The 24,552-nt window shown below is 51.3% G+C and overlaps 1 protein-coding gene across 5 annotated transcripts in view; it reads right to left on the reverse strand.

Annotated features, from left to right (window-relative positions):
• The window catches only part of SCARB1 (scavenger receptor class B member 1), a 128,010-nt gene extending 120,217 nt beyond the window's left edge, over positions 1–7,793 (reverse strand). For 3 of the 5 annotated variants that reach the window (XM_040620030.1, XM_040620029.1, XM_040620028.1), the window contains exon 1: positions 7,494–7,793. In XM_040620030.1, coding sequence (XP_040475964.1) covers positions 7,494–7,619 — 126 coding nt within the window. In that variant the 5' untranslated portion in view covers positions 7,620–7,793. The remainder of the gene's footprint in view (positions 1–7,493) is intronic. The other 2 variants (XM_040620031.1, XM_040620027.1) reach the window with 2 other exon arrangements.
• Positions 7,794–24,552: the final 16,759 nt, after the last annotated feature.

Genomic DNA, 24,552 nt, shown 5'->3' on the forward strand with positions numbered 1-24,552 from the left:
CAAGGACAAGGACACAAGATCGCCTTCCTAGGACCAGCAACCACCAGCACGGCCGCGGACGAGGACGGTGCAGACAGTCCTGTGCCGGCTCTCCACTGCGGCCGGGACGGGCCCACGGGAAACGGCATCGAGCAAGGGTTTGACACTAATGCGTGACTCACTCGTGTGTCAGTGCTGCAAGAGGAAGGCCAGCACAAGGTGATTCCAGGTAATCGAGCTTCACCAAGTTCTAGCTAATCACGTTGAATCACTGAGTGGAGGCACGGCAAGTATTAGTCATTCCAGGAAGGGACGGGGAACGTTCCATGGAACGGGAAGAGCCGGGCACACGGAACACACTCCTGATGCCGAGCCCACAGAAGGCCAGACAGGGAGGGGCATGTCATCACGCATGCACACACGCACCCAACACATGTGGGCACGCATTAACACATGTGCACTGTGTGACCATGCACGCCACCATGTGTGCACACGCCAGCACTTATGCGTGTGAGCCCACACACATACACGTGTGTGCCAACACAAGGACCACGTGTACTGTGCCACCACCTGTGGGCACGTAGCAACCTGTGTGCACGCATGTCCACACGTGTCCACATACGTGCCCACACAGGGACACCATGCTCCCTGTTGACACACATTGACACACGTGTGCACATGGTCCGGCACGTGGTCGCACGCATGCGTATGCACACGCCAACATGAGTTCGTGTGTATGCACAATCAGCACACACAGGCACGCATCCACATTCGTGTGTGCACACACACCCCCTCATGAAACCAGACAGGAAAACTAAACCTGACTCGGGGACACTAAAAATAGCCCGTGGTTTCCAGCTGTCACCATGGAGTGAGATGAAGTGTGCAGGGAGGAATAGGAAGTGCCCCTGCGGCAAAGAGGAAGCAGCACAGAACGGAGCGGGGGCGCACCTGCGATCCCAACCGCCCAAGCACGGAGCATCGCCCGCCCACAAGCGCGGAGCCGGTGCACGGCTTGGCCCGACGTGGCCAGGGGCAGGGGCTTGCAGGAGACGCCCTGCTGTCCGGGGCTCCAGAGAGGCCAGTCTGTGACCCCGGGGCTTCCCAGAGCTTCGGAAGCAGGGCTGGCACAGATGCAGAGCTGGCCAAGCCAACCCCGAGGGAGAGGCAAGGGCCCACCCCGGAGGTCGCTGGGACTACAGGCTAGAGAGCGGCCGCCCCTCCCAGCGTCCCTCAGCGGCTACGATTCTAGAACACCCCCGGGTCTGCCCGCCGGCCCTGGAAGGAACATAGCCAGGAGGCGCTCGGGACCAGCCGTTTGGGGGAGGTGAGTATGAGAAGAAAGGCCTGCAGTGGAGCCCACTGCCCACTGGCCGTGCAGGGAAAGCAGAAGGGGAGGTCAACCCAGACAGAGATTACAGGAAGGGCCTGCCCTGCTGCCAAACATTAACCCGAGCTGCTCAGAAACACAGAGAGCAGGGAGGACAGGGTCTACCGGGCAGTAGGCTCCCTGGATTGAAACCCTGGTCGTGCCATGTCAGCCGTGTGACCTGGGGCAAGTGATTTCATGGTGCGGTGCTCCCCATTCCCCGGGTAAAAGAGAGGCAAGAGTAACTATTTGGATGCTACGCGGCATGTTTAATACGCGTACAACACTTAGAATGATGTCCAGCCGATAAGAAGTGCTCATTAACGTTTATCTGTCATCAGCCCCGCCTTTTAACTGATGGGCAGAGGAGATCTGCCAGAGGGTGCAAAGCCACCTGGGGGCAGAGCAGGACATTCCTGAGGCTCTCTGGGTGGCTCTTGCTGAGGGAAGGGGGAGCAAAATAGAGTCTGAGTCCGAGTCTTGTGGAGGGAGAGAGGATACAACCCGACCTCAAAACCCTGACCAGCTCTCTGTTCCGCCATCCGACCACGAATGCAAGCGCCACTCCGGCCTTTGGGGACACTGCAGTGAGAGCGACAATGCAGCCCCTGCCCCGGCAGACATCCAGGCTCAGGAGGGAGAAAGAGGCCACACAAATAAACATACAACGGAGGATACGTTTAGGGACATGAGGGGCAAGCTACACAGACATCGGGGAGTGAGCCTTCCGGACAGAGGGCAATGCAAGCAAGACAGAGACTCTGTGGTGGGACCAGTCTTGGCAGTCTCAAGGACATCAAGGAGATAGGGTGGCAGGTGAGCAGGGGGGCAAAGACAAGGTGGTAAGAGAGGGAAGGAGGACCAGATTGTGGGGGCCTGCAGGCCACTGAGAGGACCTTGGTATTCACTCACAGTAACATAAGGAACCTCGAAGGGTTGTCAGCTGATGGGGCACATGATCTGACAAGTATTTTATCAGGATCCCTCCGACTATGGAGACCAGAGATGAGACTACTGCACCAGTCCAAGCAGTGGATGGAGAAGGCTGTAGTGGTGATGTTGAGAAGGGGTTGAAATTCGGATATGCTTTGAAGATAAAGCCGATAGGATTTGCTGATAGACCATATCAAGGATGACCCAAGATCTTCACCTCTACACTTGGGGGAGCAAATGAGCAAATCTCACTTATTGAGATGGAAACACAAGTTGGGGAAGCCTTCAGCAGCTGAAAAAATTTGTGGATAAAACACCCGAAGCTGATTCCAACCAGAAAACCAACTTAGAGACAGCAGAAGGGATGCAGCTCCCCTCCTGGATGTAGAGGAGGCTTAGAGGCCCATCAGCTCATGGTGGCCCAGAGACGAGCCGCTTCCCCTGGGGCCCAGCTGCAGCAAGGGACCCCTCCCACCGCTGGGCCTTCCCTGTTGGACCAGAGACACCTGGCAACTTGGAAATGTACCGCCAGGGACCTGGACCGAGCATTCCTCATCCATTCAAATATGGAGGATCATGCCTGCCAGGCTTAGTTCTAGGCAGTGATTACAAGAGTCCCCATTCTCCTGGCATTTTCTTCCAGGATACTGTCACACACACACACACACACACACACACACACACACACACACCACAGACACCAGGAAGGTTACCTGGGGCAAATTACTCTCCAAAGCTTCTGTTTCCCTAACTGTTGATGACGATAACGAGAAGCATCACAGAATTCTCCCAGGACTAAGCAAGACGGCATTCACAAAGAGGCTCTGAACACTGCCTGGCCCACGGTAATTCCCGATCGCACTCCTTAGTGCATTCCGGCTGGACGCCTCCTGTGCACTCCTACCTACTGAGGGAAAGTAGAAGGAATGAGACTCACTTCTCTCGCTGGACCTCTCGCAGCAACCTGAGTCCGCAGGGCACCTCTGCTGTGCGCCTCTCACGGCTGGTGTGTCTAATGCATTCGGCCATTCTTTCGGGAAAGCTATGGATTCGTTACAAATTTTTTTTTTTTAAAGATTTTATTTATTTATTTGACAGAGATAGAGACAGCCAGCGAGAGAGGGAACACAGGCAGGGGGAGTGGGAGAGGAAGAAGCAGGCTCATAGCAGAGGAGCCTGACGTGGGGCTCGATCCCAGAACGCTGGGATCACACCCTGAGCCGGAGGCAGACGCTTAACCACTGTGCCACCCAGGCGCCCCTCGTTACAAATTTTTAATTAAATACATAACACATGAATATTCTCTTGGTTTAAAAAAAAAAAAGTAGGGGCGCCTGGGTGGCTCAGTCGGTGAAGCATTCGCTTTCAGCTCAGGTCATGATCCCAGGGTCCTGGGATCGAGTCCTACATCGGGCTCCCTGCTCAGCGGGGAGTCTGCTTCTCCGTCTCCCTCTGCCGCTCCCTCTGCTTGTGCACTGTCTCTCTCTCTCAAATAAATAAATTATATCTAAATAAATAAAAATCAAAAAAAGCAGCAGCATTACAGATAAAGTATGTTTCCCTCGCCCACACCCACAGCCCAATCCGCTCCCTCTGCCTGAGAGTGAGCAGTCCGTCAGTCCAGCGTGTGGCCCTCCCCCCTTTTCTGACTGTATGTGCACCAGCAGTCACCCAATGAAAATACAGCTTGTCATTTTGTGACCTAAGCTTTTTCCCATGAGTTCCGTACTTTGCCAACTCTCTGTGCGAGAGCATACATATCGAGTCCCTTCTTTCCAACTTTCGCCTAGAAATCCAATGGATGAAGGGCTCCCACTTTATTTCCTACGCCCCTACTGAAGCATAGACCCTGACTCGGGATTGTGGGTCTCGCCCACCGCTGCCACGAGCCGTGCAAACCGCCCAGCAAGCTGCGGACCTTTGCTATGCCTCAGTTTCCTTACCTGTAGGAGGGAACAAAAGCACCACCTCAACCGATTTCTCAAGGCTGTGGTCAGAGTCAAATAAGAAATGAGGCATATCCAAGGTATTTGCACACACATGTAATCGCCTTTGTACTTCATCTTGCCGGCAGGCAAACTACATCTGACCCGTCTCAGAGCTGAAGAAAGAAATCCTGCCTCCAAGGTGAACTGAGTGGCGTGAGGTCCCCAGCTAGCAAAGGGCACAGCCAGCTCTGCAGCCCTGGGCTCCGGAAACTGACACGGGGTTTCAAAATGCATCACCTCCCTCTTGAACGCCATCAGCAGCCTGAGAAATGTAAATCAAACCCATTGGATGAACAACAACAACAAAATGATCATAATAAAGCAATAATCTCCAATGAGGGCAGACATGTGGAGGAAGTGGGACTTCCATACTCTTGATGGAGGTATAGACACTAGGGCTTTTCAGAAAGGCAATTTGGCGGTAACCGTCAAAATTCAAACTCAACATGCTTTGTGGTCTAGAGGTTTCTATTCTGGAAATCTACCCTGGGCGAGTATTCATAACATGTACGCGGAGAGGTACGGACCAGGGCACTCAGAGTTCAGTTGCTTGAGACAGAGAAAATTACCAGTCAGTAGAGAAACCGGGAAATAATCCAGGGTATAGCCATTTAAAGGAATACCATGCAGCAGTGAAAAAAAATATGACTGATATCTTTGTTGTGACATGGAAACATTTTTCAAGAGCTATCTGTGAATTGAAAAGCAAACTGCAGAATATTCATACGTAGTATTGTTCCATACGTGCAAAAACTATGTATTACTGTGTATAAATACATGTTCACGACATAGGCATCGACAAAGTTCTAGAAAGATAATATGTGCCAACAATGGTGGTATTATCTGAGGAAGGGAATAAAATGGAGCGAACTTTTTTCCCTACGTTTGAATTTTTTTTTTTTTGCAAGCAAGAATTCATGTCTTTTATAGGCGACTTCTTTAGTTAGCCAAAAAGCATAAGAAAATAGAAAGCAAAGCACAAGGCCTCCCATTCAAGTTGCATATGGACACGTGCAGCCAAAGAAAACACCGGCAGGCAGTCCCTCCCTCTCTTCGAGTCCCACCCACTCGGTCCCCTGAACACAGACATTCTTCTTCCACGGAAAGGCACTTGGCCAGGGCTCGGCTGGGGCTGCCCAAGTCGTTGCTGTCGGAGGCTGGGCTTGCCTTCCTGCCTTCACGCCACTCAGACCCAAACCAATCATCTTTGGGAGATTCACAGAGGATGCTGGCTGGTTCTCGCTCAACTTTAAGCCTGGAAATTCTAGGTCCCGGGCGACTGAGGACAATGGCACTCTCCGCTCTAGAAGCTCGGAGTTAGGGTGTGGAATTAGATGTGCGCAGACCTGACCAACATCCACAGACAGAAATCACCCTGGGGGCACCTGGGTGGCTCAGGCAGTTAAGCCTCTGCCTTTGGCTCAGGTCATGATGCAAAAGTCCTGGGATTGAGCCCCACATGGGGCTCCCTGCTCAGCAGAAGAGTCTGCTTCTCCCTTTCCGTCTGCCCCTTACCCCCCGCTCGTGCTCTCTCTCTTGCTCACTCTCTCTCAAAGAAATAAATAAAATCTTTAAAAAAAAATAAAAAAAATAAGAGATCACCCTGAAGTCAGTCCAAGAATGATGGGGCCAACGAGATTCTTCAACTATAAATGCCACCCAGCTTCACACCCCCAAAGCAAGAGGCCCTTTGCACTGGGTCATGACAGCTCCCCATGTTTATACCACCTGGATGACAGTGTCTCCAGGAGGCACAACTCGCAGAAACCACAATATCATGGGCTTTCACTGAGGTAAAGTTCTCGCAGCTATTCTGGAAAGTGTAACCCCTCGGCCACCATGGGAGAAAACAAAGCAGTTCGAACGCTCTGAGGTGACCCCACACAAGTTTCTCTCGCCATCCCCAGAGGCCAAAAAAACTTGAAGAGGAACTCAGGGCTCAGGGTCACCATCAGCCTGGAATCAGACTCCAGGACTTAAAGGGACAAGATTTGAAAAACAAAACAAAACAAAACAAAACAAACAAACAAAAAAAAAGACACGGTGTCGCCAATATAATTCCCAGAGACCTTGAGAAAAGCCAGGCCTTGCACCATGTTTAAAGACGGCCAGGTCCCAAGAAGGGGCAGCCAGGTGTGAGCAGACCGTAGCCTTCATTCATCCAGTGATCCATTCATTCCCAGGCATCCTGTACTAGGCAGGGGGCACAGACATGAAACGTGGACAAGTCCCATTCTTAAGAAATCCACCTACAGAAGCAGGCTAAGGGGAAAAGAGAAGTCAACGGGCAAGTGACATTATCCACGTCTTTATCAAACCTTGCTCGGTATCTGGGCAAGGCAAGCCTCAGTTTCCCCTCCCCACACTGCTAGTGCTGTCTCTGGCTTCAAAGCCCTGAAATGCTGTGATCCTAGGAAGTGTCCCTGGCCTTCCTCAACTCCAGCTCATTTAAACAGGCTGTCCAGACACCCAGGGCAGAGTCTGATGGTCTGAGGTCAGCTAATTTGTCTCCATGGTTGAAAGGGCAATCGTGCGTAAGGTTAAGATCAGAGGAAAGCCCTCTGTTATGCAGCCTTGGGCTTGTGCCGCCTCTGTGGGAATCTAAGGGGAAAGCGGCTTATCATTTCCAATCTGCATCAGCAAGGCAATGTTGGGGGAGGACCAGCCCTGGGCCTCTGAGAAGGGCTTTTTTCCTGTGGGGACACTCTCAACAGCACAGAGTGCTCTGGTGAGCACCCTACCACCGAGGCCCGGGCACCCATGTGAGTCTCACAGAAGCACATGAATGGAAGGTTCCTGTCGTCCTGGGCTCACAGGAAACAGCCAAAGTGCAGCCCTAATTTTAGTAGATACAGCCTCAGGCTGCTGTAGTCAAGAGGCGAGAAGAGGAGCACCTTAATGTGTTCAAACTCCAGGCCTGTCCTGGGCACCTGACTCCTTAGGGTGAAGTCTCTCATTCAGGCCTCCCCAATCCTGGGCCTGCGCCTCCAGGAAAGGCCCTAGATGCCCCCTTCGCCCCCAACCTCGGCCTGGGTCGGGTAGGGTCCTGCGGAAGCGGCCAGCTGTCCCTCGCGATGCGCTCTGGACTCCCGGTTCTCCGGGGGCCCCGACCCAGGGCGCGGATCTCGGCTCCCGCTCGCCCGCCCTCTGGCTGCGCGCCCTCCTAGGCGCCCTGAGCCCTCCAGCCCCGACCGCGGGGGCCCCGGCTGGCGCCCCTCACCCACCTTGAGGACCTGCTGCTTGATGAGCGTGGGCACCAGCACGATCATGACGGCTCCCAGCACGGCGCACAGCAGCCCAGTGAAGCCCAGCACCGCGGCCGCCCGGCGCGCTCTGGCGCGGCTGCCCATGTCTACGCGCCCTGGCTCCCGCCCGGCGCTCGCGCGACTCCGCGCCTGGGGGGGACGGGGACCGGGACACAGGCGACACAGGCGGCGACTCTGGGGACGCGGACCGCAGCGGCACGGCGGGGCCCGGACGGCGGCGCACGGAGGAGCGGCCCGGCAGGTGGCCGGCGGTTTTATGCGCCATCGCCGGCGCGGCCGGACCGCCCCCGGGACGCCCTGGGCACCAGGATTCGGGCGGGAGCCTACGAGCGGGGGCGGGGGGCGGGGGCTGCGCGGGCCGGGGCGGGGTTTGGGGCGGGGCCGGGGCGGGGCGCGGATCGGACGGTCCGGAGGACACGCCCCGCGGGGGTAGTCTCTGGCCCCACGCCCTCGCTTCCGTTTCCGCGGGAGGCGGCGGGGGGATCCCTGCGTCTGGCGTGCAGTAGTGTTGGTGGGGTGTGGCTCCCCCTCTGTCTCCTCTCCCCCCCTCCTCCCCGCTTCTCCCTTTCCCTGCTCCTCTTCCTCCTCCCTCATCCTGCCCCCCTCCTCCCATCACCTGCTCCCTGTCCCCTTCTGCATCCCCCTCCTCCCCCAGCCCCCCTAACCCTCCCGCTTCCCCCTCCTTCCCCGCCCCTCCTCCTCTCCCACTTCCTCTGTCCTGACCACCGTCATGGGCACACTTAGTAGGAGTTTCCCAACTCATTAGAAACACCAGAGCCCGCATCCCACTTCTGCGACCTCATTCCCATCTCCCGAGTCCCCAGCCACACACACGTTCTATTCTAGCCTCGCTCTCCCTGGAACCAGCCTTGCAGACTCCCGCCTCAGTGCCTGCTACACCCCCCCCCTTGGCATTCTGTTCCCCGAGATATCTGCCTGGCTCCTTCCTTCATGACTGCTCTGCCACCTTATCAGAAAGGCCTTCCCCCGCCACCCTGTGTAAAACAAAATAGCAGCAGCTCTCCCCGTCCACCCCTCACCCTTATCGCTGGGCACCACCTGGCATGTTACGCAGTCATTTGTCCTTTGCGTTTTGACCAGCCCCCCAACTAGAACGCTGCGGGCAGACGCTTCGTCTCTCTGGGCCCCTGCCTTGTCCCCCACCCGCAGCTAGAGCACCGCCCAGCAGGTAATGCTTGCTCACAATAGCACTTTGGAATGAACGGATGCAGAGCCTTTTAGATGCTGGGCCCTGTGCTTAAGTTCCTTGCACAGAATGGCTCCATTTTACAGGTAAGGAAGCAGGCACGGAGAGGTGAAGGAACAGACCTCAGTGTTGGCTTTCTAATGAAGAGGGAGACAGCGATGAGCAAGGGAGCAAACGAGCGGTGGATAATCACAGGTAACAAGTGCTCTGAGAAAATACGACAGGTGGGCATGTGCTCCCCTGCACACCCCCACCCCGCTCCTGACCCTGACTTCTGCAGCCCTGAAGTCGGCCGAGCCCCTCCTTCTCTAGACCGGACTACTGGTCCTAGAAGTAGGCCTTCAGAACCTCTCATTCAACCCTGGAGGAAAGCAGGCCTGGCCTGAGTGTGTATTTATTGAGCGCCTACTACTAACTGGCCAGAGAGCTTGCGTGGCACTCTTCCGCTCGGGAGACTTGACCTTGCCCAGAGTGCATGCAGGAGCCCAACCCCTGACCAAGTCGGGGTGTCAGGGCAGGGCTGTGGTGTCAGAGAGGAACAAGTCTGGGGAAATGGTGCCCTGGGGTTTCCCGCAGCAGCGTTCCGGGGAAAGCCGCTTGGCCCGTTCTTGGCCTCGGTTTTCTCACTTGTCAGGTGGAGACAATAAGAGCCTCTCTCCAAGGGCTGGCGTGAGGATTAACTGCGTTGGGAAACTGTGGCAGAGCGTACTTAGATCAGTTCCCATAACAAGGGAGCACAGCTGAGTCCTGTATTGTCCCAAGGCCTGTGACCTGGCTCTTACCCACCTTTCTGCCCCATCTCCCAGCCTCTCCCCTTGCTCACTGTACTCCCTCCCAAGCTTTCTTTCTATTCCTTGAACAGCCCCAGCTTCCTCCTGCCACAGGGCCTTTGCATTTGCTGTACCTTGTGCTTAGAACACTCTTCCCCCAGATCCTTCCAGGGCTCACTTCTGCTCCAAGCTCCAGCTCAAAGTCCACTCCTGAGAGCCTTCACTGTTCAGTACCCAAAACGGGAAACCCCAACCCACCAGTCACTGTACCAAATCACCCCATTTTATCTGAAATTGTCTTACTGGTTTATTTACTTTTGTCTCCCCCAGCTCCTGAGCAAGAAGCTGGTCTGGTTTTGCTAACAGATGTTTCCCCAGCACCTGGGACATATTACGTATGCACTAAAGACTTGAAGTGATCAATTAGCTCACTGAGGCATTAATCAATCAAGCCACTCATGGAAGAATTAACATATTTCATTGAATTCCTCAGGGTCTTTGACAGCCATCAGCTATGGGGATTGTCTTATTCCCATCGACTTGGTCGTTCTTGGGAACTAACCAAAGAACTAATACTCGGGGTCTGCCCTGGCCCGATGCCCACCCCTCTTCCTTGACACCCATCCTCCCTCAAAGGGGCTCATTCGCCTTGACCCTCTCACCCAATGTAACTTTTATTTATTATGAGCTCTTCAAGGTCCAAATGTGCGTGGTGCTTACCCAAGAGAGCCTCAAGGACACAGCAGGAAGGCCCTAGCGTCAGGCTGGGGTTGTCACCTGACTGGGACTCAGGCGGAGATGAAAGGCCGTCTGAGACACGTGACCAGCCTTGATCTCACTGAGGGGAGTCACTTCCGTTGGGGGGTCTGGGGGGCAAGGATGGGGGGCAGCCTAAGAAGCAGGAGAGAAGGCTTCGTCACGCTTTAAAGAGAGGCCTTGCCAGGGTAGGGAGAGCCGATTCAGATGACATTCCTTCTCAGCGTAAACGTCTCCCTGATCAAAAGACAGATGGTGAGTGTGGGCAAAGATGTGGGGACAGCAGGACCCTCAGACACTGCCGGGGGGGCTGTAAGATGGGGCGGCCACTGTGGAAAACGTTTCTCCAAAGGCCGAACACAGCATGAGACCCAGCCGTCCCAGTCTGGGGCACATCCAAGAGAAATGAAAACTGTGTCCACACAAAAACTTGGGCACCAGGGGTCATTGCAGCACTGGGCACGGTAGCCAAAAGGTGGAGACAGCCCACATGCCCCTCAGCTGACGAATGGGTCGATAAAGTACGGATTATCACACGTTGGCACGTTATTCAGCAGGAGAAAGAAGAAAGTACTGATACCACAAGGGGGATGAACTTCGAAAACCCTGAGTGAAAGAAGACACTTAGAAAAGACCATACAGGGACACCTGGGTGACTCACTCGGTTGAGCGTCCGACTGGTGATTTCGGCTCAGGTCTTGATCTCGGGGTTCTGGGAGGTCCTCGAGCCCTGCGCCAGTTTCCGTGCTCAGCAGGGAGTCTGCTTGAAGATTCTGCCCCTCCACTTTCTCTAAAATGAATAAATAAATTTTTAAAAAAGAAAAGATCACATAGTGTATAATTCCATTTATAGGAAATGTCCAGATGAGGCAAATCCACGAGACTGATGGCAGATGAGAGGCTGCTGCCTTGGGGAGGGGTGGAGAAGAGATAGGGAGAATCAGGAGCTAAGGTGTGCAAGGCTCCTCTTTGGGATGACCAAAGTGTCCTGATTGTGGTTTCACAACCCTGTGAACGGACTAAAATCCGGTGAATTATACCCATTAAGGGAGTGCATTGTATGCTATATGAGCTACCTGCCAATAAAGCTGTCACTGAAAAAATCAGAACGTTCCTCCAGCCCCCACCTCACTCAGACTAAAAGCCAAAGTTCTGGAGCACCTGGGTGGCTCAGTCATGAAGCATCTGCCTTCGGCTCAGGGCGTGATCCCAGGATTCTGGGATCGAGCCCCACATCGGGCTCCCTACTCTGCTGGGAGCCTGCTTCTTCCTCTCCCACTCCCCCTGCTGTGTTCCGTCTCTCGCTGGCTGTCTCTCTGTCAAATAAATAAATAAAAATCTTTAAAAAAATAAAAAATAAAAGCCAAAGTTCTCACCACAGCCCACAAGGTCACCATCATCCCCCGGACCTCTTGTTCACCTCTCCCCCCTGTTCCACCTGCTTTACCTCCTGGGTATTCCTCAAACCTGACACCTTGCACCCGCCTCAGGGCCTTTGCACTTCCCAGTCCCTTTATTCTTCTCTCAAACTCCCATGGAGCTCACCCTCCCTCCCTTCACATTCTTGCCCTCACGTCATCTCAGTGAGAACTTCCTTCCTAACCACTCTTTTTAAATTACAAACCACACCACACAGTTCTCCCTATCTCGTTTCCCGGCTTCGCTTTCTCTGTATGGCACTTATCACCCCCAGCACATTACATAATGCATTGGCTCTCCTTGTAGAATGGAAGAGCTCCATAAGTCTGTTTTCCCCATGACTGCATCCCCAACTCCCAGAACAGTGCCTGGCACACAGTAGGTCCTTAATCGATATGGACCGAGGAACCATGGCTACCAGAGCCCAGTGGTTACAAATCTGCCTTTGCAGCCAGGCTGCGTGAGCTGGGGCGGCCTCTGGCAATCTGCGCCCCGGCCTCCTTCCCTGTGCAACAGGGATGATCTCAGCGGTGCCCACCTCCGGGGATAGTCATGAGGATTAAACGAGTTGATGCTGATTACACACTTAGCAAGGTGCCAGCGTGAGATGGAATCATCTCCCCGTGCAGGCAGCCACATGCCGTGGGCCGCACCCCAGCCCAAGAGCCCTCAGTATTCTCCTCAGGGGCACCGAACCAGGTTATTGCGTGTAAAGAAACGACTTGATTAAACAGAGTCACAGCCGGTTGGTGGCAGAGCAGGGACTGAACCAAAGTCGCTTGCCTCCAGAGCCCAGACGTGAATAAGGACGCTCTTTGCTGAGGAAAAGGAAAAAGTGGAGAAAGGGAAAGGGGGAAGTAGAGTAGGGGAAGACAGAGGCGAGGGGAAGGACAGGAAGAAAAGAAAAAGTGCTTGAGGAAGAGGAGATCGTCGTGTTCTGCCACTTTGGTTGCTGCTCAAGCAAGAGCAGGGCCAGAGCTCGCGGCTGCCTTTTTCATTTGTCAAGTGTTGACTGAGCACCTGCTACGTGCCAGGCACGCCACGAGATGCCAAGGACCCAGCGGTGAGCCTGACAAAGCTCCCTGGCTGTGAGGAGTTGACCGTCCAGCAGGCAAGCAAGATCAATACGTGATCAACATAATCATTGGTAAATTTCGTGACCTGTTAGAGCTGCGGTGTCGAGTACAGGAGCCCTCATGGGGCTCCTCGGGACTAGAAATGGGCTCATCCCAGTGAGAGGGGCTGTGTCACACATGTGCCAGGTTTCAAAGACTTAGTATGAAAGAAGGAACAAAATATCTCAGTATCTTTATATCGGTTACATGTTGAACTGACAACATTCAGATATGTTGGGTTAAATAAAATCCATTCTTAAAATTAATTTCAGGGCTTCCTGGGTGGCTCCGTTGGTGAAGCGTCTGCCTTTGGCTCAGGTCTTGATCTCAGGGTCCTGGGATCAAGCCCCCAGCAGGGAGTCTGTTTGAGATTCTCTCTCACTCTCCCTCTGCCCCTCCTTCTGCTTGTGTGTGCTCTCAATCTCTCTCTCTCAATCTCCCTCTCTCACGAATGAATAAATAAATCTTCAGGGGAAATGCAGTTACTAAACACTGTTTAATTGCAGATGTGGTCCCCATTGCATTTCTTTTGAACAGCACTGTATTAAACAATGATCTGGACCAGGGAAGGGGTCGTGAGGGGGGGAAAAAAAGAATGATCCGTGCTTTAGGGGGGGGAATAAGAGAGCAGGGGTAGTGCCTCCAGTGGGGAAGGGAGCGTGCGATGTAAAGGGGGTGGTTGGGAGGGCCTCTGTGAGAAGGTGACATTTGATCAAAGACTTAAAGAAAGTGCAAGAAGGAGCCACACAGATTTCTGAGGAAGAGCTTCGCAGGCAGAGGGAACAGCCAATGCAAAGGCCCTGAGACAGAAGTGCCCTGGATAGATTGTAATGAGGATGCCGATTTCTGTACTGATGCAAATGGCGTCTTAGGAGCTGTTTTCTTCAACGGGCAAAGACTCCCCTATGATCCTGCGAATATTAAGGGAGGTCTCCAGAGTCCACAGACATCTCCCTGGAGATTCAGCCTGGCCCCCAAAATCCCAGCTTTCTGCAGAATCATCTGGCACCTTGTGAGCCTCCAGCCACCTTCCTTCTCCAAGAGCTGGCAATTGAACATTACCTTTGCCCCTGGCTCTCAATACTTGAGATAGTGCCTCTCTGACAAGGACTAAGCCTCCAATACAAAGTCACTTTCCAGGACAAAGGTGGAAGTGTGTGGGAAGAACTCGGCCAGCAGCCGTGAACTAAGAACTCTGCTCCATTTCTGCTGGCTCGCAAGAGGATAGAAGCTTCTATTTGTTCCCACAGCTTGCTGCCTGCTGGACACAGGAGGATGGCTCCTGACCAGGACAAGGCTTTCAAAGGCTGAGGCAGGGGGCGCCTGGTTGGTTCAGTCAGTGGAGCGTGGGATTCTTGATCTCGGAGCTGGGGAGTTCAAGCCCCACATTGGGCATGGAGCCTACTAAAAAAAAAATAATAGAAAGGAAGGAAGGAAAAGAATGGAAAGAAAAGGGAAGAAAAGCTGAGGCATGATGTCACGAACCATTAGGGCACATACTGCAGAATCCCACTCCCACGAGGCAGCCAGAGGAGTCCTGGTCAAAGAGACGGGATGCAGGATAGGGGCGCCAGGGGCCAGGGGTGGGCGCCAGGGCCCTGGTGTTTCCTGGGAACAGAGTATCCGTTTGGGAGGATGGACGGTGGTGATGGCTGCACAGACTGCACGCTTTCAAAGGGTCGATATCCACACAATGATGAAAGTCTGAGCCGCGCAAGGACAGAAGCGGAACCCCCACAAAGTGCAGGCAGTGTGGTCAGAGCTTCAAGAAACCTCTCAGGAGGCTGACTGGAAGCTGAGCTATAAAGAAGGAGACCTGAGAGTCGGTCTTTGATCCAGAACTGAGGAGGGAGACAGCAGATAAGATATGGGTGGGGAGGGCTTGGGGAGGAAAAGCAGGTATGGTGGACCCTCTGGAGATTTCCCTGCAGCCTCTAGAAGAGGGAAGTGAGGGGCTGGGGGCTGCCAAACTGTCACTAAGCCCACTCTGGAGGGACCGCTTCCTTCCTGGGCCCGTCCTGGGCCAGAGGGAGAAGTGCTGCCAAGCCCGAGTGGGGCAACCTGCTGGCTTCCCTGAGCAACACAGACCCACACAGGGTCTGTCCCAGAAAGAGGACCCGCCACGCAGAGGGGCAGGAAGGGGACACATGCCAGCGATGGGGGCTCGCTGCTTTCTAGGTACCCCTCTGAGCCCTGGTCACCTCTTCTGAGACCCACGTGCCCTCTCTGTAAAAAGGAAGTTGGAGGAGTACCGAGGCTGAGACAGAGGATGCAGTCCCCCAGAATGCATTGCCTCTGGATAATTTAAAAGCAATAATAAAACCCACTCACACCCGGTCTGCTTCTAATTATCACCATACAGCAGTCACTCTAAAAAAAAGTCAGTGATGAAATATTCCCCCTGAAAAAAATCCTTTATTGGCCTAAGTTTTCTAAACCAGGAATTGTCAAACTACAGCCCACAAGCCAAATCTGGCCCTCAGCCTGTTTTCGCAAATAAAGTTTTATTGGAACACAGCCAAGCCCATTCACTGCATGTCGTTGACGGCTGCTTTCTTGATTCCGTGGCAGAGGTGAGTAGTTGTGACAGAGACCCTATGGCCCAAAAAGCCTAAAATACTTATCTGACCCTTTACAGAGAAAAACTTGCCAATCCCTGTACTAAACAATTGCCATGTTACTGTTGCGTTTCAATGATTTACACATAAGCTTCCAATCAGCACGTTTCTATCACTTACCCTTAAATAAATACTGTATCCTACATGAAATTTAATTCGAAGAATTCCAGATGCCACACACACACCCACACACACACACACATTCACACACATGAAATATTTTAATAAATATCTTTAAAAATAGAAATGTATTCCTCTTTTTTCTTGTTTAAAACTAAAGAAGGAGGGGCCCCTGGCTGGCTCAGTTGGTGTAGCATGCAACTTTTGATCTCCGGGTTGTTAGCTCAAGCCGGTTGTGTTTAGAGAATACTGAAAAAAAATAAAATAAAATCTTAAAAATATAAAATAAAATAAAATAAAATAAAATAAAAAAGTAAAGAAGGAATCCAGAAAACAGTTATTCTTACTGAAAAGAATTGTTGTTTAAAGTGGGTGTTTGGGGCACCTGGGGGGCTCAGTCGGTGAAGCATCTGCCTTCAACTCAGGTTATGATCTCAGGGTCCTGGGATCGAGTCCCTCATTGGACTCCCTGCTCAGCGGGGAGCCTGTTCTCCCTCTGCCTCTGCCCTCCCCCACTCATGCTCTCTCTCTATTTCAGATGAATAAATAAAATCTTTTTAAAAATAAAATAAAATAAAGTGTGTTAAAAAAAATGATCCACTCAAGGGTCAATTGCTGACAGGATTACTGACCATAAAATTCAACATTAAATTCCTGTATAATAGACACAATGGGCCACCTTCCCAAAACTCACCTCTCCCACCCCCTTCTCTACCAATGACAAAGTGCCCACCTTCCTCCAAGAGGCCACAGATGCTCCAAAAGGGGGACCCCGTGCCCTCCTCAGGAAGGGATGCTGAGGACAGACACTAAGCGAGTCTTGGTAACACCATTCGCCTCACTCTGACTAGCTTGGGGGGGGCACGTGACCAAATTCTGGCCAATAAGACAGGTGGGTGGTGTGCTGGAGGACTTCAGAGAAAATGGTCCCAAAGGGCTCAAGGAGGAGATGACTCCTGCATCTCTTCTGCTGCATGTTATCCCATCTGGGTGAGATGCCTGGGTAGGAGGCAGCCATCCTGCTCTGTAGGAAATGCTAGAGAAGGGGGACGGGAAGACCCTGGGTCCTCAGTGATGGCCATCCTTGACCGCTGAAACTGAGAACCCCAAAGCCGCCCCATCGCAGGACTTCTCCTTATGTGGAAATAATAAATGTCTTCATTGTTAAACTGTTTGGGTTGGTGCTTTCTAGTACTTTCAGCCAAAAGCATCTCAATGAATACAGATATGAAACCCTCTGGCCGGCAGCCAGCAGCCACAATCAAGAGCTTTATTGATTGATTCGTTCAGTGAATGTTTACTGAGTGTCTTCTATGTGTCAGGACAGTTCTGGGCACTGGAGATCATGAGAGGGTCCATTCTCTCCTAGAGGTGCATTCCAGCGGGTGGGGACAGACACAAAAGCAAGTCCACAAATAAGCAAAATTATTCCAGATAATGCCAAATGCTGAGAAAGAAACAAAATAGAGTGGCTGGATAAAGAGAGTGAGGGTAGGGCTTCTCTGAGAAGGTGGTATTTGAGCAAAGAACTGAATGAAGTAGAGCCAACCATGGGAAGACCCAGGGAAGAGATTCCAGGCAGAGGACACAGCAAGTGCAAAGGCCCTGAGGTGAGAGCAAACTTTGTGTGGTCAAGGGACTGAAATGTAGAGTGTGAGGGTGGCGTGGTTATGGCAGCAGCTTTCAGAGAAGTATCTAGAAGCGCACAAAAGGCTCACAGTCCAAATTTCTCTCCTCCCTCCTTCTCTTCCTCCCTTTCTCTCTCACCCTCTTACACTCTCTCTCTCTCTCTCTCTCTCTCTCTCAGGGCTTTTGTTCCCAGGTCCAAAGTGTATAAGCACTGGTTTGTTGAAATCTGGGCTGAGTTTTCAGGCTCTTCTTTTTAACTCAAGAGAACCACTTAACCTCTCACCATGTGTGGGCCTGACACCACACTGGCCTTTCAAAAGAAAGCCAAGTTTTTGTGATTCTGCCTAACTAAACAGCTCATTCGCAGCAAGTCCCCGTCTATTTCGTCTGTTTCGCTGTTGGTCCTGCCAGAGTAACCTTTTCTGTCCCTCCCAGAAAACTGCAGCTCCAGTCGGGGGTGGGGGGGTCCACCTCCTCCGCCTGGGGCCCACTGAGGCATGGGGACGCGGTCCACAGCATCAGGGCAAGAGGATGGGCACGGTGCAGCGGGGCAGGAGCGTGCCAATGTCGATACAAAGAATTCTTGAGGATCGAGAAAGGCCCTTGCCTGTTTCCAAAACTCACTCAACTGTGGAACAGCAAAGTTGCCTATTTCTTTCCTGAGGGGGGGTCATTCCTGGCCACCAGACTGAGGTGTGTGGTGGACGTGGCTGGAACTTAGGTAGAAGCAGCTTCCAAAAACATTATCTGGCTGCTGACCCCACTCTGGACACAGCTGCCAACAGCTGAAATGGCTTTTTGCAGGAGACAGGGTGGTGCCAAGGGGGACCACCGGACAGTCACAGGGCCATTGGTTTAACTCTGTTTCCTGTGGGCATGGGGGGTGCCTCAGCTACAGCCTCATACAGGTTCCAGACCCGTAGGGACAAAGATATTATTCTCACACCACTGAGTCTATACTGGCACCTAAGAGAAACGCTCTCAGGGAAAGGAATCCGCTCTGGTGAGGGTGTATTACAGAGGTCGCAGAGGGGCCACTTTTCAAAGCAAACAGGCTCGAGTTACTTCCTGCCTAAATCCTGCGCTGGCTTCCCATTGCACGGGCATAAAGACCAGACCCCTCCCCGGGGCCCACAAGGCCCTGGGCCACCTCCCCTCCCCTACTTCTCCCCACTCTTCACTCCCTGAGCTGCAGGATCCTAGCCTCTTGTGGATCTTCTGATATGTTCAGCTTGTGCCCACCACGGGACCTTGGCACGTGCTGTGCTCACTGCTTTCAACCAGTCTCCACAGCATCTCCCTCAAGGTCCAGCTCCAATATCACCTCCTCGGAAAGGCCTCCCTGGCCAGCACATCTAGAGAGACACTCCTTATCACATCATCCTGTTTTATTTCCATGACTCCCTAATATTGTCCTGCCTATTACTACCTGTCTCCTCACTGGTATGAAAGCAGCACGAGGACAAAGATCATGCCTTTCCTCACAGTAGGGCCCATAGCATGAGAGGGGCATGATGGCTTGGGGAATGAAAGATGAATGAATGAATGAATGAATGAATGAATGAATGGAGGGACCTGACTCCATTGGGGGAAGTCAGGGAAGGCTTTCTGAGTTGCCATCTGATGGACAAGGAGGAACTGGGCTGTTCACCTCAAAACTGGCTGACCACCAGAATCCTGTGGGCTATACCTCATGCCAACCTTGGGCTCCATCCTCGCAAATTCTCTGATCTGGGTCCAGCACAGCGCTTGGTGTCATTTCTGCCTCCCCGTGCAATCCTCGCAGGCAGCGAGGACTGAGAGCCACTCATCGCGGGCCGTGTCTGTCCACGTGTTCCAGGAGCCTCAGCACCCGGGAATGTGAGAGAAATGCAAATTCTTGGTTCGGATCCCACACCTGCTGAATCAGGTGAGGTCCAGGGATCTGTGTTTTCACATGTCTTCCAGAGGATTCTGATATTCACTCAAGATAGGCCATGGGAGGAGGGAGCCCAGAAGGCCAAATGTGATCCGTGCGCACATGGGAGGGAGGGACTCCCACGCTGACCTCTTCTCTGGCTCCCTCTCCCTGAGACAAGCCCGAGGCTGTGTCCCATCCCGCCCTTTCCTTGAGGAGGCTGAGATCTGGGGCGGCCTCTCCTGATTTTGCACTTCATGTTGGCTCTCGTGCTGCCACCCGCCCAGGAGTTAGTGCAATCCACAGTTCCGTGGAAGAAAGGCTCTTCTCTGCGGGCTCCTCTGGCCCAGTCCTGCCCCCCCCACTCCCGGCAAGGGAGGAAGGTTGTCAGGGCAGAAGGTGTTTACTTCAGCAATGCGTCTGTGGGCCCCAAGGTACGGGAACCCAGTTCCCGAAACACGATCCTCAGAAACCTGCTCCGGAGGAATAGGACACCCGCGCCACCTGGGCACGTGTGCTTTGTCGTGCAGGTAACAGCCACACGGGTGTGTGTGTGTGTGTGTGTGTGTGTGTGTCTTTCCCTCGTCCCTCTACTTCCACGCCCCCTCCCCATCGAATCTGTTATCTTGTCCTGATAGTTCTTGAATTCTTTCACTTCTCTGCATCTGGTTTCAGAATCCTGCCCCCTATAAAAAGATATGTTCAAGTCCTACCCTTGGGACCCACGAATGCAACATTACTTGGGAATCAGGTCTTTGCAAATGTGATGGTGCGCAGGTGAGGTCATACTGCACAAGGGCAGGCCCTAAATTCATGACGGATGTCCTCGTAAGAAGAGACGGCACAGAGACACGCCATCGGAAGCCGGCTATGTGAAGAGGGAGGCAGAGCCCGAGGCGCCAGGAGCTGGAAGGGTGGGGAGGACTCCTTCCCTACAGGCTTCAAGGGAGCACCACCCTGCCCACATCTCGGTTTCCCACTTCTGGCCTCCAGAGCTTTGGGAGAATAATTTCTGTTGTGAAACATCAACTCTAGCTGGGTGGCCAGATGCCCCCTGAAACTCTGGGGTCTCTGAAGCTAACAGGGAAACGGGGTACATGGTGATTGCGGGGGTAATTTGAACTCTCCCCGCGCAATCCCCTTATGCTGCGCCTTCCCCACTGGCTCCTATCTCACCACTTTTGTTTTCTTCCCGTTTCCACATTTCATGTTCCTTGGAATTTATGGAGAATAAAGAACTGAAATCGGAGTTTTGCCCAGCATGGAGCCAACAACAGGAACGGAGCCCTTACTTAAGTAAAACAAAACAGGAACTCTTACCTTCCTGCATAACAGCAACTACTCAGACACTGTTGGGAACTAACACTTTCTCCTTTAAGAAAGGAACTTTCAAGGGGCGCCCGGGTGGCTCAGTCCCTTGAGTGTCTGACATTGGCTCAGGTCATGATCTTGCCTCGTGGGGCTCCCTGCTTATGGCTCCCCATTCAGTGGGGAATCTGCGTCTCCCTCTCCCTCTGCCCCCCACTTCACTCATGCTCTCTCTCTCAAATAAATAAATAAAATCTTAAATAAAAAGAAAGAAAGAAAGAAAGAAAGAAAGAAAGAAAGAAAAAGAAAGAAAGAAATCACCTTCCAAGCCAAGACATGAGCTTCATAAACCCTGTGAAGAAAGGGGGGGGGGCTGGAAAGTGAGAGGACTGGAAGATCCTTCCAAATCACCCACTGTCAGTCCCTCGGGTCACAAATAGGGTTCACAAGGTCCCTAAGGCCCTGTCACAGCCAAGATTCGCTTTGCGTTCATTTTGCATAAACACAAACTCTGCACAACTTCTATGGAAACCGTACATCTCAAAGTCTCCGAAAAAGTCTTTGGAAAAACCACACAATAATCCAGTGATAAAAGTTGCCTCCGAGGGGTGGGGTGGGGGAGCATCAAAGTAGAGCAAGACAGGGGCACCTGGGTGGCACAGCGGTTAAGCGTCTGCCTTCGGCTCAGGGCATGATCCCGGCGTTGTGGGATCGAGCCCCACATCAGGCTCCTCCGCTATGAGCCTGCCTCTTCCTCTCCCACTCCCCCTGCTTGTGTTCCCTCTCTCGCTGGCTGTCTCTATCTGTGTTAAATAAATAAGTAAAATCTTTAAAAAAAAAAAAAAGTAGAGCAAGACTTACTTTCTGCCAAAACCCTTTTATACTCGTGTGGCTTAAACATATCTGTGAATTTTTTGACGGTTCTCCATGAAAAGTGAAGCCTGTTATGTATCAAAGGACAAAGTCAACAGAGTGAAAAAGCGACATACAGAATGGAAGAAAATATTTGCAAGTCAGATATCTGATAAGGGCTTAATATCTAGAATATATATTTAAAAAAAAAAACTCCTACAACTCAACAGCAACAACAAAATCAAATAACCCAGTTACAAAACTGAACTGTTGGGAGTTCATCAAGATAAAAAGCTTTTGCACAGCGAAGGAAACAGTCGACAAAACCAAAACACAGCCGACAGAATGGGAGAAGATATTTGCAAATGTCTTATCAGATTAAGGGCTAGTATCCAAAATCTATAAAGAACTTATCAAACTCAACACCCAAAGAACAAATCGTCCAGTTAAGAAATGGGCAGAAGGCATGAACAGACATTTCTGCAAAGACATACAAATGGCCAACAGACACATGAAAAAATGCTCTACATTACCCAGCATCTGGGAAATACAAATCAAAACCACACTGAGATACCACCTCACACCAGTCAGAACGGCTAAAATTAACAAGTCAGGAAATGACAGATGTTGGAGAGGATGTGGAGAAAGGGGAACCCTCTTACACTGTTGGTGGGAATGCAAGCTGGTGCAGCCACTCAGGAAAACAGTATGGAGGTTCCTCAAAAAGTTGAAAATAGAGCTACCCTATGATTCAGCAATTACACTACTGGGTACTTAACACAAAGATACAAATGCAGTGATCCAGAGGGGCACCGCACCCCAATGTTTATAGCAGCAATGTCCACAACAGCCAAACTATGGAAAGAGCCCAGATGTCCATGGACAGATGAATGGATAAAGAAGATATGGTATACATACACAATGGAATACTATTCATCCATCAAAAAAAATGAAATCTTGCCATTTGCAATGACGTGGATGGAACTAGAGAGTATTATGCTAAGTGAAATAAGTCAGTCAGAGAAAGACAATGATCAGATCTCACTCCTATGTGGAATTTAAGAACCAAAACAGAAATCATAGGGTAAGAGAGGAAAAAATAAAAGACAAAACCAGAAAGTGAGACAAACCATAAGAGGCTCTTAATCATAAGAAACAAACTGAGGGTTGCTGGAGGGGAAGGAGGTGGGCGGATGGGGTAACTGGGTGATGGGCATTAAGGAGGGCATGTGATGTAATGAGCACTGGGTGTTCTATAAGACTGATGAATCACTGACCTCCACCTCTGAAACCAGGAATACATTATACGTTAATTAATTGAATTTAAAAAATAAAAATAAACAAATAACCCAATTAAAAAATGAACAAATGGCTTGAATAGAAATTTCTCCAAAAATGATATGCAGATGGCCAACAAACATATGAAAAGATTCAACATCACTAAGTATCAGGGAAATGCAAACCAGAGATATATCGTCTCACATCCATTAGGATGGCTACTATCCAAAAACCAGACAATAACAAGTATGGGCAAGGATGTGGAGACATTGGAACCTTTGTGCCCTGTTGGTGGGAGTGTAAATGGCACCGCCATGATGGAAAACGGTATGGCAGCTCCTCAAAAAATTAGAAATGGAACTACCATACGATCTAGCAATCCCACTTCCGAGTATACACCCAAAGATTTCAAAGCAGGATCTCTAAGAGATACTCGCACACTCATCTTCTTGGTAGTATTACCCACAATAGCCAAGAGGCAGAAGCAACCCAAATGTCCACCAGTGGATGAATGGGTAAACAAAATGTGGTCTATCCATACAGTGGGGTTATTCAGCCTTGAAAATTAGGAATGAAATTCTGTCACATGGATGAACTTGTGAACATCATGCTAAGTGAAATCAGCTGGTCAGTCGCAAGTTGAATAGAGATCCAGTTACATGAGGGACCTAGAGGGGTCAGATTTATAGACAGTCGGATGGTGGTCGCCAGGGTCTGGAGGGGGGCAGGGAACGGAGAGTTAGTGTTTGATGAGCTTCAGCTTTGCAAGATGAAAACGTTCGAGAGATCTGAGCACAGCAACGTGTATATATTTCACACCACTGAACTACACACATAAAATGGTTAAGATGCTACATTTTATGTTATGTGTTTTTTATCACAGTAAAAACAAACAAACAAAAAAGGCAAAAACCCAAAAGAAAAGGTGGACATTAATTCCCTTCCCTTTGCATCTGGGCTACTGTCTTGCTGCTGCCTCCCCTCCCAGGGTCAGAGCTGGCGCAGCAAGCACCCGGTCCACATTCCAGCCCCGGGGAAGATGGGAGGAGAGGCTGGAGGTTCCTTTTTAATAACGTGACCTTGAAGTTGCACCTTCTAGTTATACTCGCTTCTGATGCACAAGATGTGGCCGGTAGGGTGGAGGCGATGCGGTGTCCGCCTGCCGCTCGCTGGTGCTCGCTCTTGGAGCCCAGACCACGTGACGATGCTCTGTGTTGTATTCTAGCAGCAACCCTACCGGGGGCCCAGCCCTGCGAGAGAGGAAGCTTCTCGATTCCCCCAACCACTTCTGACCCAAGCACCTGACAGAGCTGCGTGGAACCACCCTGCTGAGCCCAGTCACCCCCAGAGCTGGGGCGATATGATCCTCATACTTTGTCGTTTTCTGCCACTGAGTCTGGAATAGCTTATGAAGCAGCAGTAGGTAACTTAACAATCCTGTTGAATTATTTTAATCATGTGTATATATTAGGTATGCTTTTCATACCTAATAAACATAATTAAAAGATCATCTTTTAGAAATATAATTTAGGGGAGCCTGGGTGGCTCCGTCGTTAAGTGTCTGCCTTCGGCTCAGGGTGTGATCCCAGCGTTCTGGGATCGAGCCCCACATCGGGCTCCTCCACTGGGAGCTTGCTTCTTCGTCTCCCACTCCCCCTGCTTGTGTTCCCTCCCTCGTTGGCTGTCTCTCTCTCTCTGTCAAATAAATATATAAATAAAATATTTAAAAAAAAAAAAGAAATATAATTTAAAAGATCATTAAAGCCCGACTGCGGCTTTTAAAGTCTAAAGGTTTGCACAAAAGCTAAAAAAAAATCCTAGATCAGTTTTTCGCCCACGTATCCCAAGGAAGTACTTTCAAATTTTTATCCTGATTGTGGAATATCTTAAAAGCCTAGAGAATAATATTATAAACACCATGTGCCCAGCATCCAGCTCAAACAAATCTTAATAGCATGATATATTTCTCTCTGCTTATTTTTTTAAAAGACTTAAAAGAAAACTTCAATGGGGGTAAAACAAAAACAAAAACAAAAAACGACGACAAA

This window comes from Ursus maritimus, unplaced genomic scaffold (assembly GCF_017311325.1).
Source record: "Ursus maritimus isolate PB19 unplaced genomic scaffold, ASM1731132v1 scaffold_33, whole genome shotgun sequence".
Lineage (NCBI taxonomy): Eukaryota > Metazoa > Chordata > Mammalia > Carnivora > Ursidae > Ursus > Ursus maritimus.